This window comes from Candoia aspera, chromosome 3 (genome assembly GCF_035149785.1).
Source record: "Candoia aspera isolate rCanAsp1 chromosome 3, rCanAsp1.hap2, whole genome shotgun sequence".
Lineage (NCBI taxonomy): Eukaryota > Metazoa > Chordata > Lepidosauria > Squamata > Boidae > Candoia > Candoia aspera.
In genome coordinates, this window is record NC_086155.1 from 209,210,118 (window position 1) to 209,222,942 (window position 12,825).

General features: G+C 59.4%; 1 protein-coding gene across 3 annotated transcripts in view; it reads right to left on the reverse strand.

Moving 5' to 3' along the window:
* Positions 1-319: 319 nt before the first annotated feature.
* Positions 320-12,825, reverse strand: part of MROH1 (maestro heat like repeat family member 1) — a 37,841-nt gene continuing 25,335 nt past the window's right edge. Inside the window, exons 30-42 of one of the 3 annotated variants that reach the window (XM_063299783.1) lie at positions 12,587-12,739; positions 12,048-12,202; positions 11,240-11,405; positions 9,652-9,848; positions 6,839-6,976; positions 6,335-6,449; positions 4,906-5,052; positions 4,266-4,454; positions 3,454-3,609; positions 3,238-3,372; positions 2,298-2,400; positions 2,121-2,186; positions 320-947 (exon numbers count right to left, since the gene is read on the reverse strand). In XM_063299783.1, coding sequence (XP_063155853.1) covers positions 862-947; positions 2,121-2,186; positions 2,298-2,400; positions 3,238-3,372; positions 3,454-3,609; positions 4,266-4,454; positions 4,906-5,052; positions 6,335-6,449; positions 6,839-6,976; positions 9,652-9,848; positions 11,240-11,405; positions 12,048-12,202; positions 12,587-12,739 — 1,806 coding nt within the window. In that variant the 3' untranslated portion in view covers positions 320-861. The other 2 variants (XM_063299781.1, XM_063299780.1) reach the window with 2 other exon arrangements.

Sequence of the window (12,825 nt, forward strand, 5' to 3'; positions counted from 1 at the left end):
ACGTGCCTTCCTGCTCCCAGTGCCATTTCCCAGCCTTAGGCAGCTTCCTAATTTCTTCCCAAAATAATTGGTCAAACAGTGAGAACAGATTAATGCTGTGGGGACGCGCCACCGGCCTCTTTGTTCAGCAGGAACGTTCCTCCTCTCGCCTGACAGGCTGAGTTGTCCAGAAGCCTCCCACTGGTCAGATTCAGAAATGACGTGGCAGAAATGCCCCCAAGCCCCGGACACAGAAGCCAAAGGCAAAGTCTGATCCAGGGCCGGGCAGCAGGAGCACCTCTCCTCTCGAGGCCACGGAGCTAAGAAAGAGGCCTCGTGGTTCTGAGAAGCAAATAGTTTATTCAAAGTGATTTGTCTGATTCTATACACAAACCCTTGCTGGGAGGAATGGGGATGAACTCCAGAAGAGGCAGCAGCGCTTTCCCTCCACCAACTGTGGCGGGGCTGAGGGAAATGTGCGAGCCTCACCCCGGCTGCCTGGCCAAAGGTTGGGTCAGGAGGCACCTGCTTCTGTGCGCCACGGACGTGGGGAAGGACATTTGGTGGGCCGGGAGGGGTCACGCGGACCCTGTGCCTGTGTGCAACAGCCCTGTGATGATTCTGTGCCCCGTGCTCTGGACCAGCCTGCCCGAGGGTGGGGGGCTGGTGTGTCCCCAGTGTGCAAAAAAACATTGAAACACAGAAAGGTGCAGAGACCTCAGGCCTTCTCTTTAAGGCGGGGGCGGGGTGATGTTCCAGTAAGCGAAGGTCGTGTTGCTCTGGAAGACGTGGCCTGACGTGTCCGGGAGGTGCGAGGGCAAGTTCGGGCTGGGCGGATCCAGGCCAGCCCGTTTCCTCGGGGGAGTCCGTGGCCAAGGGCCCTCAAACAGCCCCGCCCAGGCGGCCAAGCGTCTCTGCCGCCTTCATCCGCACCGCCGTCACAGGGTCCTTCAGCAGCACAGTCAGAGCTGGGCAGAGAGGAACAGCAGAGGTGACTGATCATGCAGGAGCCAGGATTCCCTCCGCTGCCCAGCCAGCCACCCCCCCCCCACGTGCACACACACAACAAATGTGGCTCGGAGCCGAGCGCTGACAGGAGCCCTGCTCTTCAAGGCCACAGGCCATCTAGGCCCACGCAGCTCCGGAGGGCTCAGGGCGTCCTCAGCGCCATCTGCCGCACCAGCCCAGGCTCAGCCACAGAGCAGGGGAGAGGGGCCAGGAGTCCCTCCCAAGCAGCAGAGATACAATAATATTTTTCCAGTAGCATGTTTACACTGCAAATCCGAGACTCTCGTCCCGCCAGAGTGAGCGAGCGAGACGGCCTGATTTATGCGCGGGCTGCTTCCTGTCCATCAGCCCTGGGCCAGCTGCAGGGGCTGGCGGGGGGGGGGGGTTGCTGGCAGGCAGAGCATTTGCACTCAAGACGGGAAGCTGCGGTGACCCCATCCGGAGTCCTTGCTGCTCCCCCTCCCCGGCATTCCCCCCCCCACTGCAAACAGTCGGGCCTCTCTTCGGGACTGCTCCATCAGCCAACGGAAAGATAGTTTTCCCTTTTTTAGTGGTTTTTAAGCTCCATTGGAAAGCTCAGAGATTTTCCAAGCCTTACTCTGAGCGATGAGGTCACTGCTGACAAGGAAAAACAGGAGCTAAGTCCAGGAAAGTTTATTACTTAACTGGCTTTTCTGGCTGGCCTTTGAGGGGCAATCCTAACAGGAGGAGGTTGCTGGGCTATGTGCCCCTATCCCTCTGCACCACTGACCCAGGCTAGGGCTAACCAAGGCCAAGGGGCTGCCCTCCAGCCAGGCAGGATGTTGCCCTGCTACCTTCTCCCAGGAAGGAGAGGCCGTGCTGTGTGCTGCTCAGCTTGGCCACAGAACGGTTCCCCCTTCATCTTTCGCAGATGACGTCTGCGCATGAGACGACTGGCACTGCAGGGAAACAAGGCTGCAACCCAGAGGGAGGTCTGGGCTTGGGCAGCCTTGAACTCTGAAACCTCCCCACTTAATTGGGACAGAGGCCTCTCCCAGCATCCTCCAGCTGGGGCCCCCAACGGTTCCTGCACACTATCAAAGGCCGCAGGGGCAGGCCCACATCTTGGGCCTCGCAGCTGCCTTTGGGAAACACCACACTTGCTCACTCACCAGCAATAAGCTCGTCCAGATCCAGCTGCTGGCTCTGCCCTCTGTCCGCATGAAGGATCAGGAAGCCTTCCAGAGAAGAGTGAGAAAGTGCGTTTGGTCCCAGAGCCAAGTGGGTCCCATCAAGGAACGCCCAGGGAGAGAGGCCAACGCCAGCCTTCCCTAGGGGCTCCTCCTCACCTACAAACATGGGGGCAGCAGTTCGGATGTCAGCCCAGTTGCTCTTGAAGTAAAAGAGGTTGATATTGACCAAACGACTCAGCATTTCTGGATAGCTCTGCATCTAAATCAGAGGGAAGGACGACCTGGATAACCAGCTAGCACCAATTCTAAGATGGTTGGTTGGTTGGTCTATCCGGCCTTTATTATTTTTATAAATAACTCAAGGTGGCGGACACACCTATTATTCCTTCCCCCTCCCCTTTTCCCCACAACCACCACCCTGCAAGGTGGGAGGGGCTGGCCCAGGGTCACCCAGCTGGCTTTCGTGCCTCAGGCGGGACTAGAGCTCACCGTCTCCTGGTCTCTAGCCCGCTGCCTGAGCCACTAGGCCAAACTAGGCAAAAACCAGGACATGCAGCCAGGCCATGGAAACAAACCAAGGGATCCCAGGAGGTTTATGACAGGGTAGAGCCTGTGTTGCCTGTGACCAAAGTGCCTGAGTTGTTAAGATGAACGGGTCTGAGTCTGTTAGATGTTAGGTGAGCGGGCCCAGGCCCAGGCCCGCACCCAAGGTTTGACCATGAAAACTGCAGATGGGCCAGGACAGCAAAAGGGCCACTTCCAGCCCATTTTCCTAGCCGAGTCAGAAGGCTCTGCCCCCCAGGCGGGGGGCGCTCTGCTCCTGCCCGGATTCCTTTCCCACAGAACAGAACGGGAGGCCTATGGTGCTTTTGGATTGTCTGCTGATCCCCGAGAAAGGTCCGCATGGATTCCTTGGGACCTAATCTGGAACTAGAATTAGTTTTGACTGTACTTTTGACCTTCTCACTTAGAGTCTGGTTCCTTGGCGTTGTTCTGCCGCCTTCCTTGAAGATCTCTGGCCCAGAGATAGAGGCCGGGTGACTTGCAGGGCTGCTCACCTGAGAAGGGCAGGGAAGCCCCGAGGCCGGCCACTCACCAGATGCTTGCAGACGTCGTTCATGAACTCGCCGTAGTGGAGGCCCCGCCCCTCGTGCAGGTGGTTCTGAAACATCTCGCAAAGCATGGGGCAACTCACTGCGGGCCCACACCTGCGCAACGCCAACTTGCAGGCCTGCAGGGAGGGACAAGAGTGGAGTTGTGGAGCCCTTCCTGCACAAGGGAAGAGAGGGTCCCTGCTAGCCGGGGCACGGACCTTGATGACCTCTGGCTTCGGGTCTTGGAGATGCAACAGCAGCGTCGCCAGCCCGTAGAGAATCTGCTCAAGAAAGGCATCTTCACCGTTCCCAGAGCTGAACTTTGCCAGGTTCCCAAAGAGGATGATGGATGTCTTGCGGAGGCTGGGCTCCTCCTGCAGGAAAACAATTCCATGGGGGCAGCTAGAGACACACGGGCCCTGGTCCTCCTCCTCCCCACCACATGCATGTTTCCCTCCCCAGACTTCATCCTCCCTGTAAAACAAGATCCACTGCGACGTCATCAATTATTCTCCCAGGACGTCAAGCGGGTTCAGGGCGTCATCTCCCACTTGCCACACACACAGGCATGGAGAATATATTCCTGACTTGCCACAACCCGGGCTTCCTTGGCATCGTCCTCCCTGGGCGCATTTCCACAGACGCTTACGTGCACACCACAGTCTATTGCTGGGCTGCTACAGCTACTCCCACAGGGCCACAATACCCGGAGGCACAGGTGGACGTAAGTTTTAGCCCTCAGGCCATTCAAATCTCATTATGGGCAGGACAGCTGCACCTTTGCTGCTCCACCCAGATGTGTCACAATTTGGCATAGGGTTTGGGGGCAGGGTTCCCGAGGCACATCAGGAACGACCTGGGATTCCCGAGACACAGATCAGCCACCTCTGCCCTCCGCAGGCTATGGGCCACAACAGTGCCGTCTTTTGCCACTGGCCACACCAGACAAAACAACTTGAGGGCATCGGGGCTACCCAATGGATCCCCCAAAGGGCCGTCAGATTTCCCTCTGCTGATTTGCACTACTTACGCTGTCAAAGAAAGGCCGTATTCGGATGGTGACGTGCAGCAGCCCGGAGTGGATGTCTCTCTCCTCAACGAAGCCCAGGATCTTGGAGAGGCTCGCCATGGCTTCCAAGGCAACCAGGTTGTAGGGATCATCCTTATCGTCTAAGCTATTGATCATGGTAGCCAGGAGCTGAGCCCCGTGCTTCCTTGCCTGTGAGAAGTGGGGGAAACATGGCATGGACTGCAGTTTAAACTAAACCACAACTTCAGTAGCAGTGTGTGCGCTTTGTGGAGAGGATATCCTCTGCCCAGAAACTGGGATGCCCTGCGCATCCTGCTGGGCAACAACCATCCAATCAAGCCTCTACCAGGCAAGGGCAGGAGAGCACAGCAGGCCTGATCAGGAGATGAACTGCTGGATTCTCGGAGCAGCAGAGACGAAGCTGCCAGAGCGGGGGGCTGGCAGCAGGTGGACTCTGGTCTACAGGCAGAGACGCTGCTGCGGCCATTTTTATGCCCAGGAAAACGCCAGTGAACCTCTGCTAGTGATCTTGTTTCCAGACATGCAGGAAAACCAGCTGCCCGCAAAGATGGAGACAAGCTCAGGAGCCTGGCAGGAGACGCCACTGCTCACGTGGCCCCGCAACTACAGGAACCCTCACCTTCTCTGGTGAGCCTGAAGCAACGTTGCCCAGTCCTCGAAGGGCCAGCATCCGCACAACTGCGGAGGAGTCTCTTTGCCGGGCTGTCATGCTGTCCATCAGGGACTCCAGAAGAACCAGATCATTTACCACATTGCTGTTGAGGAGCTGAAAGACACACGCCATGGTCTTTTGTGACGGGGATGCATCACAGTGAGCTCCTCAACCAACCCTCTTCCACTTCACTGGCCAACCGTTACGGGGTCAGAAATCTTGTGCAGAACTGCTGCATGGTTAGCTGGGGCCCACAATCTGTCCAGCTTTTCAGCTCCCAGATAGTGCAGGACAGCAACCTTCCCAGCTACCGTCCAGCTCATACCAGGAGAGAGTTTGAACTTTGATGAGGTCATTGTGTCCTCTTCAACTTGCTATGGAAATTTCTCCTTCACAAGAAAGCTCTCTATGGTGGCCCCAGTCCACCTCTCCCAGCAGCACAAGATCTGTTTTTCCGACTCAGCTGCCTTGCCTTTCACCAGCATCCTGGTTTGGTGCAGATAAAGGGCTGAGCAATGTGCAGATTCTCACTTGTGCGTGCATGCAGGCACTTGCTCCTCAAAGCCCTATTTAAATGCTCTGTGTGCACTAGTGGCCAAAGCCCACCCCGCAGCCCCCATCAGCTGCAGGCTTCCCTGCCAAGCCTCCCGTAATCCCTGGCTGCTTTATCAGCTGAGATTTTAAGAAGCAGCTTCCCAGATGCCCCACGCCAGCACCAGCAGCCGCCTTGTAATGAAGACCATTTGGACAACCCCGGGCTGGGGCCAGTAAGTCAGCTGAGATAGGGTTACAGCAGCAAGGCTGTCCGCCACCCTGCGCGGGAGGAAGCAGCCCGACTTCCTCCATTCCTCAGGGTGGTACGTAAGGGGATGAGGTGAGGGCTGGCTGCCTCATCTGCTGAGGGGCCAAGGGCTGGAACCCAGGCTATCTGCCTTGGTGGGGGAGGGAAAAAGCACAGAGGGGATCAGCTGTGCCTCCTTGGGGAAGGGAGGGGCCATCCAGGGGGGACTGTAGCACTGGACAGGTGCACCCTGTGGTTGCTGCAGAGCTATCAGACAGGCCCAAGGAACACTAGCAACCACAGGGCCCTTCGCTTGCTCGCCCCCCTCCCCCCTCCAGTCACATGAATCTGGAACTGGAACTTGCCCAGGACCAGAGGGCTGAGAGGCAACACGCAGTGGCCGCCTCCTGCTACAGGAATCAAGGGGTCCCCAGCTGCTGGGTGAGGCAGAATTACTAGCCAGGGGAGACCTGTTGCTAAAGACAAACTTTCGGTCCCCTCCATCCCCTGGACCTCCTGGGGTTTAAGGTTACGAGCTTCAGAATCAGGGAGACAAAACTCCTGAAGAGTGGGCTCAAAATGCAGCAAAGATGCCGGTCCCTGAGGCAGACTCACCTCTGCAAAGAAAGCTGTGGTGGTGAGCCGCTGGCTGTCGTAGATACTGTTCAGCATCGGCGAAAGCATCTTCACGACCAGGGGGAGTTTGGGCCCTGCGTGCTTTGCCATGGCCCTGGAAAACAGCCCCGGCGAGTCCTCCAGGTGAGCCAGCCCCAAAAGCCCCACCTGACACCCTCCCTGCAGGCGCCTCCTCCATCAGCTTCCCTGCCTCACACCTGCCTTGCTGCTCCAAGACATTTGGTGTGGCCCCTTCCTCTGCAAAGAGGCCCCCCTGCCCAGCCAAGGAGCGAGCAAGTGGGCATTTGCTCTTGTCCCTGGGCTCCTACACCACTTGGCTCCCACACTCCCGGCAAGTGTGAATGCCCCTCCCCGGTGGCTGTGGGGTCAGCACCAGCCCTGGCAGCAGATGGGGCTGCCCAGAGCATTCCCGACCCCTCCCCTCTCCACCCAGGACAATCCCAGGCAAGCAAATTGCCAGGATCCAGAGCTGCACCTGCTCACCTGGCGAGGAAGGCCACGCCGTCGTAGTGCTTCTCCGGACTCCGCAGCAGGTCCCAGCCACCAGCTTCCATCACAGCCCTGCTCACTTGTTCGCTGCCCCCCTGGCTCAGCATGGCCTTGAGGGTCTCAACCGCAGAGCTGGGGAGGAGGGGGGTGCTGAGGCAGAGGCACGCCCCTCCCTCCAGCCACCGCCACCCACAGGCCCAGGTGCTGGGGGACAGCAAGGGGCTTGCCCAGTGCTGCTGCCGCTGCCCCTCTGCTCCCGGGAGCCCCTCACGACCTCGACTTGAGCACTGAGAACTCCAGGGAAGCTGGTCCTTTCGTATTTACCGGGGGCGGGGGGATTCCACAGCAAAGTGAGGCTCCATCTGGGAAACACTCATTATCCTCCCCCACCAGAGCCCACTTATTAGCAAGGGATAATACCGGGAGACCCTAAAGCAGGAAATCACATTCCCTTGGCCAGGGCTCAGGCAACCGGCTGGGCGAGAGAGGCTCCCAGGCTCCCTTCCAGGCTGGTTCAACACTTCTGGCCAGAACAGACCCCGAGAAGGCCACCCAAACTCTCCAGTTAGTGGCCCCAATCCTGCAAAGCGAGTGCACTCTTTCCGCAGCAGGAGGTGGAACCCCTCATGACTGGTCTGAGACAACGGCTGCAGATAGAAGTGGTTGGCCATAAATGACCATGGGAGGGCTGTCCGGGCATCTGGACCCAGGCCAGCTGCCCTATGAAAGCCATAACCCAGCCTGCTTCCAGACACATTTAGCACTGGAGAACAAGCAGGTGACCATTGACCTTCCTGGCACACAGCTCCTAATGTGAGGCCAATGTCTTTCAAGCCTCTTTCCCTACAGCAGAAGACCTCCCAAGGTGACCCAGGCGAGGCATAGGAGAACCAAGAGGGCCCAAAGTAACCTTTGGGCAAGTTTACGAGCTCCCCCGCAACAGCACTCAGACCAGGCACTTCTCCCCTGCCCCTCCAACTCCTTTGTGAGGACTTGCTGCACAACCGCCTTAAGACACATCCAGGGCCTGCAAGTCCTGCCTGGGTTGCCTAAGTTCTCCCACTGACCTGGCTTTACACACACTTTGGCTTCTGAGGATGATGGTTCCCAGGGAGCAAGAGGCTGCAGTTCTCCTTGGAAAGCCACACCTCGCCATTCTCTCTCCTAACACGTTCAGAAGGGGTGGCAGCCCAGGGGGTGGGTGGGTTCCTTCCTTCCTTGCCCAGGCTGGAGACCACAAGGGAGCAACTCATGATTGCTGCTTCCAGCCCTGCTGGTTCTGGTTGCTATGTCCAAAACCAGGGGCTCCCCTTGCATCAGATGCCCTGGCTGAGGCCCTTGCGGGGCTTGGAAGGTGGCCCAGCATCCAGAACAAGCTTACTGAAGCCCAGGAAACTCCAGGTGCCATCCCAGAAAGTGAGAACTTCCAAGGACAACCTTTCTTCCCACCAGAGGAGCCCAGCACCCAGAAAAAATAACAGAATGGCCACTCCAGAACTGGGCATCAGTTTAGCATCCTGTTACTCTGTTTCCTGCCCCTCACGTCCAGCCCCTTTCTTGCCCCCCACAGGTGCAAGCTCTGGTTTTCCAGGCAACAGAACAACAGCCAGCCAAGAAGCATGGCATGAATTGAAGCCTCCATGGGTTCCTTGGAAAAGCCACCTGCTCTTCCCTTTTTCAGTAGAGTTGGGTCACTCCAAGTCCTGTGGTGGTTTCCTAGTGGGCAGAAAGAAATTATTGGACCCAGGTTGATCTGGAAGCTCAGGGAAGCTGGTGGGAGTGGACACCACCACAGGGCTTGGAGATGCAGACCTCACTCGCACACCCACAAATTCAGCTTCTATCAAACCACACAGCAGAGGCTCTATTTGCAACCGCCCAGAGTCCCCCTTTTGGGGGAGATGGACAGTGATAAAAAATAGAAAAAGAAGCAAACATCAGAAATCTCAGCAGCCCCCAAAAGCCTACCACCCACCAGTTCAGAAGGCATGCAGGATCTGCGCACTCTAACCAGCTGTTTTCCCCAGGGAAGCAGGCTCAAGGTGTGGGGGGCTGCAAGGGCACCTCCCCACTGCTCCAGAGCAAACTTACTGCTCCTAAGTGAGCCGCCCGCTGACTGCCAAGTCACAGCACAATGCCAGCTGCACGGCGCTGGCAGCAGGGGCCCTCTGAGCACGCATCTCCTGCATGAGAGTCCCAGCACTTCCCCCGCCCTGCCCGCACTGCCTAGGTTGAAATGCAGGTGCCCCAGAGGGGTCACAAGTGGCTGAGAAATCATGGTGCGCCTCCCAGACTTTGAGAGCTGAGGTGTTGCTCCTTTGCATGAGGGCCCAGTTGGAAGACAGTCCAACCTCCCCTCACACCGCTGCCACTACCATCTTCACGCCATGCAGCTGGCCCGGCCCCTCCCCAGCCAAGACGCCCAGGGCAGCACCCCCAGCCCGTCCAGCCACTGCAGAGGCGGCCATAATCTGACCCAGCCATGCCGAATGTGGGGCATCTCACACCGTTTGAGGAATGCAAATGCAAACCACAAGGCAGCCTGCAGACGGAAGAGCGATCCAATACTTCCTGATTTTGGGAGAGGCGAGTGTGTGGAAAACGGGCCCGCTCCCGCACAGAGGTCAGGCCTGGCTTCGTGCCTCACACGTTATGGGCCGTGGCGTATTAGCCAACCGTCGGGTGACGCCCAGAGCGGAGCGTTTGCAGCGGTGTTTACTCAGGAGCCAAATCAGTTCCACCTGGCGGGAGGGAGGTGGGCACTGGAGCCCCCCCCCCGCAGCACCATCGCCTGGCCAAGCCTTTACCTGCAGGGATCCAGAGTGCGGTGGGGCTGCCCACGGCTGATGCTCTTCCGCTCTTTGGACTGCATGTGCTTCGGGAGCTGGATGCCCACCGTGCAGCTGACCCGGAGCAGGAGGGAGACAAAGAGCTCCGCGTAGAGCCCCACAACGGCCAGTCCAGACTCCCGGGTAGACATGATCTCATGCAGAGCACACGTGGCCTGGGGGGGGAGAGGGGGAGCCTCATCCGTGTCTGTCCCCCAGCAGGAGCACCCGCAGGCCTCCCACCTCACACACATTGTCTGTGCTCGAGGTCAGCGGGCTGCCCGCAGGACCCGGGCTCAAGCGGGCCACCTCCCACCAACTGGCCAATGTGGCAAGATGGGCAGATGCCCCCCCGGGGGGCTGTCGGGCACACCAGCTCTCCACTGACACATCGGCTCCCGAAGCAAAGCGAAGCAGGAGCAGGCAGGGAGGGCCCAAAGGGAGCCCCGCAGGCCCCGGAGCTTCAGCACTTGGCAAGGGCTCTCGAGGAGGCCCCCAAAAAACCCTGGGGCCAGACAGTCCAGGAGAGTCTCCCAGCCCAGCCAGAGTGGGGCAGAGGGCATCACCAGGTGGGCAGGAGCCTGGCATAAGGAACTAGCGGTCCCAAGGGCTCCCCAGAGGGCATGTGAGATCCCTTTCTTGGGCTGCAATAGTCATGGCATGAGGAGCCAAGCAACATGACACACACCAGTGGCCCTCAGGGAGTCAAAGGCAGCAGCTTGCTTCCATCTTCCAACCTCCTGCTATTGAGGATATACTGCATCTGGATGTGGAGGTTCCACTTCCAAGAGCCAGTGGTCTGGCTTCTCCACAAATCCACCAGGGCTAAGAAAGGTGCCAGGCAGCTGCCAGTTCTGCGCTCATTCTTGGGGGCAGGAAAGACACAGGCTCCCTGAAGGAGCCCCTTCAAGGCTGCTGGCAGAAACTCGGGGGCTCAGAAATTACTGAGAGCAGCTTGCAGAGGACAAATGGGGGGGGGTGCATTTTGTTGTCCCAAATTGTTAGCAGCAACCTATTTTTAGGTGACCCTTTCCAAAACAAACTTCTCAAGAAACTTGCTCTCAAAAGAGAACAGCTCTATCAAAGGGCCACTGTAACCCTCTCTCTCCTGGCTGGCTCGTGACGCGCCAGTCAGGCTTTCTGCCTGCAGCTCCCCCCCCGGGGGGGGGGGCTTGGCTCGTCCTGTAGCCGCAAGGGGCTCACCAGGCCCCCTGCAGGGGCACAGGCGGAAGCAGGAGCCTCCCCAGGTGGGGGCAGGATTGCCAGGTCCCTGGACTGCTGTGCTGGGCATCAGCTGGGCTGCGAAGGAAGCCTTCACAGCAGCCAAGCCCCACTGATTCCCTCACGAGGTAAAATACAAAGCTGTCCTGCTCCAGGGGAGACCAGCGAAGTGCTGCAGAGACCCTTCGGCTGCTAAAGCCCGATGGGGCTGATGCGGCCACCTGCCCTGTCCCAAGCCTGTACAGGGGTGACAGCAGTGCCCCCGTGCCACGGGGGGGGGGGGGCGGACTGGATGGACGGGGCGGGGCAGGACCTCTGCACGGAGGCCAGCTGCCCAGGCACTCACCGACAGGGGGAGGAAGGTGGCGACCCGCTCCGAGCGGCTTCCCCGGAGGAAGGACTTGTTCTCTTTGTAGGGGACGTCCCGGTTCACTTTCTCCAGCAGCAGCTCCAGGACCTGGGAGGTGAGGGTGGGCTCCGAGGCCAGTGCCCTCCACATGGTGCAGCTGCAGCTGCAGGGGGGCAGAGCCTCAGAGGAGGAGCCTCCCTCGCCCCTTCTCCAGAACGCAGCCTCTGCCCTTGCCCTATTTCTGTCCTTGTTTGCTAACTTTGCTACTAAAATAACAGAGAATGGGGCAGTCACTTTGGGGCAGAACTCCAGGGGAGACGGGACCCCCAGGGCAAGGCCACTCATCTCCCCAGGAGCGCCCCAGGAAATGGGGAGGTGGATGCCGGCCAGCCCTGCACTCATCCGATTTCCCAGCTCCAACCGACATGCCCCTCTTGCCCCCAACAACAGCTGAAGTGGTGAAGCCTGGTGCTGCCTTTCCAAGGGCCCCTCCCTCGAGAGAGGAACTGGACACAGCCGGGCTGCACGCCATTCCAAAGACAGACCCTGGCCGGCCTGGGAGAGAGGAGGGGTGGGGCAACCCAGGGAGCAGCAGAACGCAACCTCCAGGAAGGCGCTGTGGAAAGGGTCCCCCTCTTTGCCCTCCTAGCAAGGCTGTTCCTGCCCCGTCACACGGGCACCCTGGGCACAGGAGCACCTGACTCCCCCCCAGGGCAGAAAAGGGCCTGAGGCGCCCCAGAAGGAAAGGGCTCCCAGCAGCCCCCAGAAGAGGCCCCTGAGCAGCAGGGGCTTCAGGCCCCCCTACCTGTCCAAGGGGAGGGGGTGACTGAGGAGGCTGGACACCACCGCAGCTCTGTGCTGAGCGGCCAGGATGCAGACGGCCTGCTGGGCTGCCTTCCGGACCGTCTCCTCCTGCACCTCCTGCAGCTTGGCGTGGATCATTTCCAGGAGCTCCGAGACCTGAAAGGGAAGGCAAAAGGCCTGGGCTAGACCACCGCTGGGGCCCCTCCCCTGTCAGATCGCTCTGCATCTGGCCAGGTTCAGCCCAGGAGCCCCCATCCCTGCCAGGGAAATGGAAGGAGCAGAATCCCTCCCCACAACGCAAACGAGCCACCCTGACCCTTTTCGGTCTGAGACAGAAAGGGGGACCACCAAGCCCTTCACGCCGCCCCACCCCAGGTGGGCTGTGCTGGGGGCTGGCGGAGCGGGCAGTGGTCTGGGGCAGGATGGATGGGTGGCCCTAGGCTCCTCCCTGAAGGGCCACGCTGGAGGATCAGCCAGAATCAGGCAGGGGAGGCGCAGAGCAGCAGCCCAGCCCAGCCCGGTAGCTCAAGACGTCCTCGCCTTCTCCAGCAGGACCACCCCTCGCTCCTTCAGGATGGAGTTGACCATCACCGCGGCGGCCCGCGAGCAATTTCCGTCAGGGTCTGCCAGGCCCTCCAGCATAGAAAGGAGGAGGCTCAGCAACTGGTCTGGGGGCAAGTGCTTCGCAACAACCTGCCCAGGTGCGGGGGGGAGAAAAGAGGCGTCAGTCAGGGCAACCAGAGGCCAGCTACTCCATCAGCATCTGCACCATCACTCCC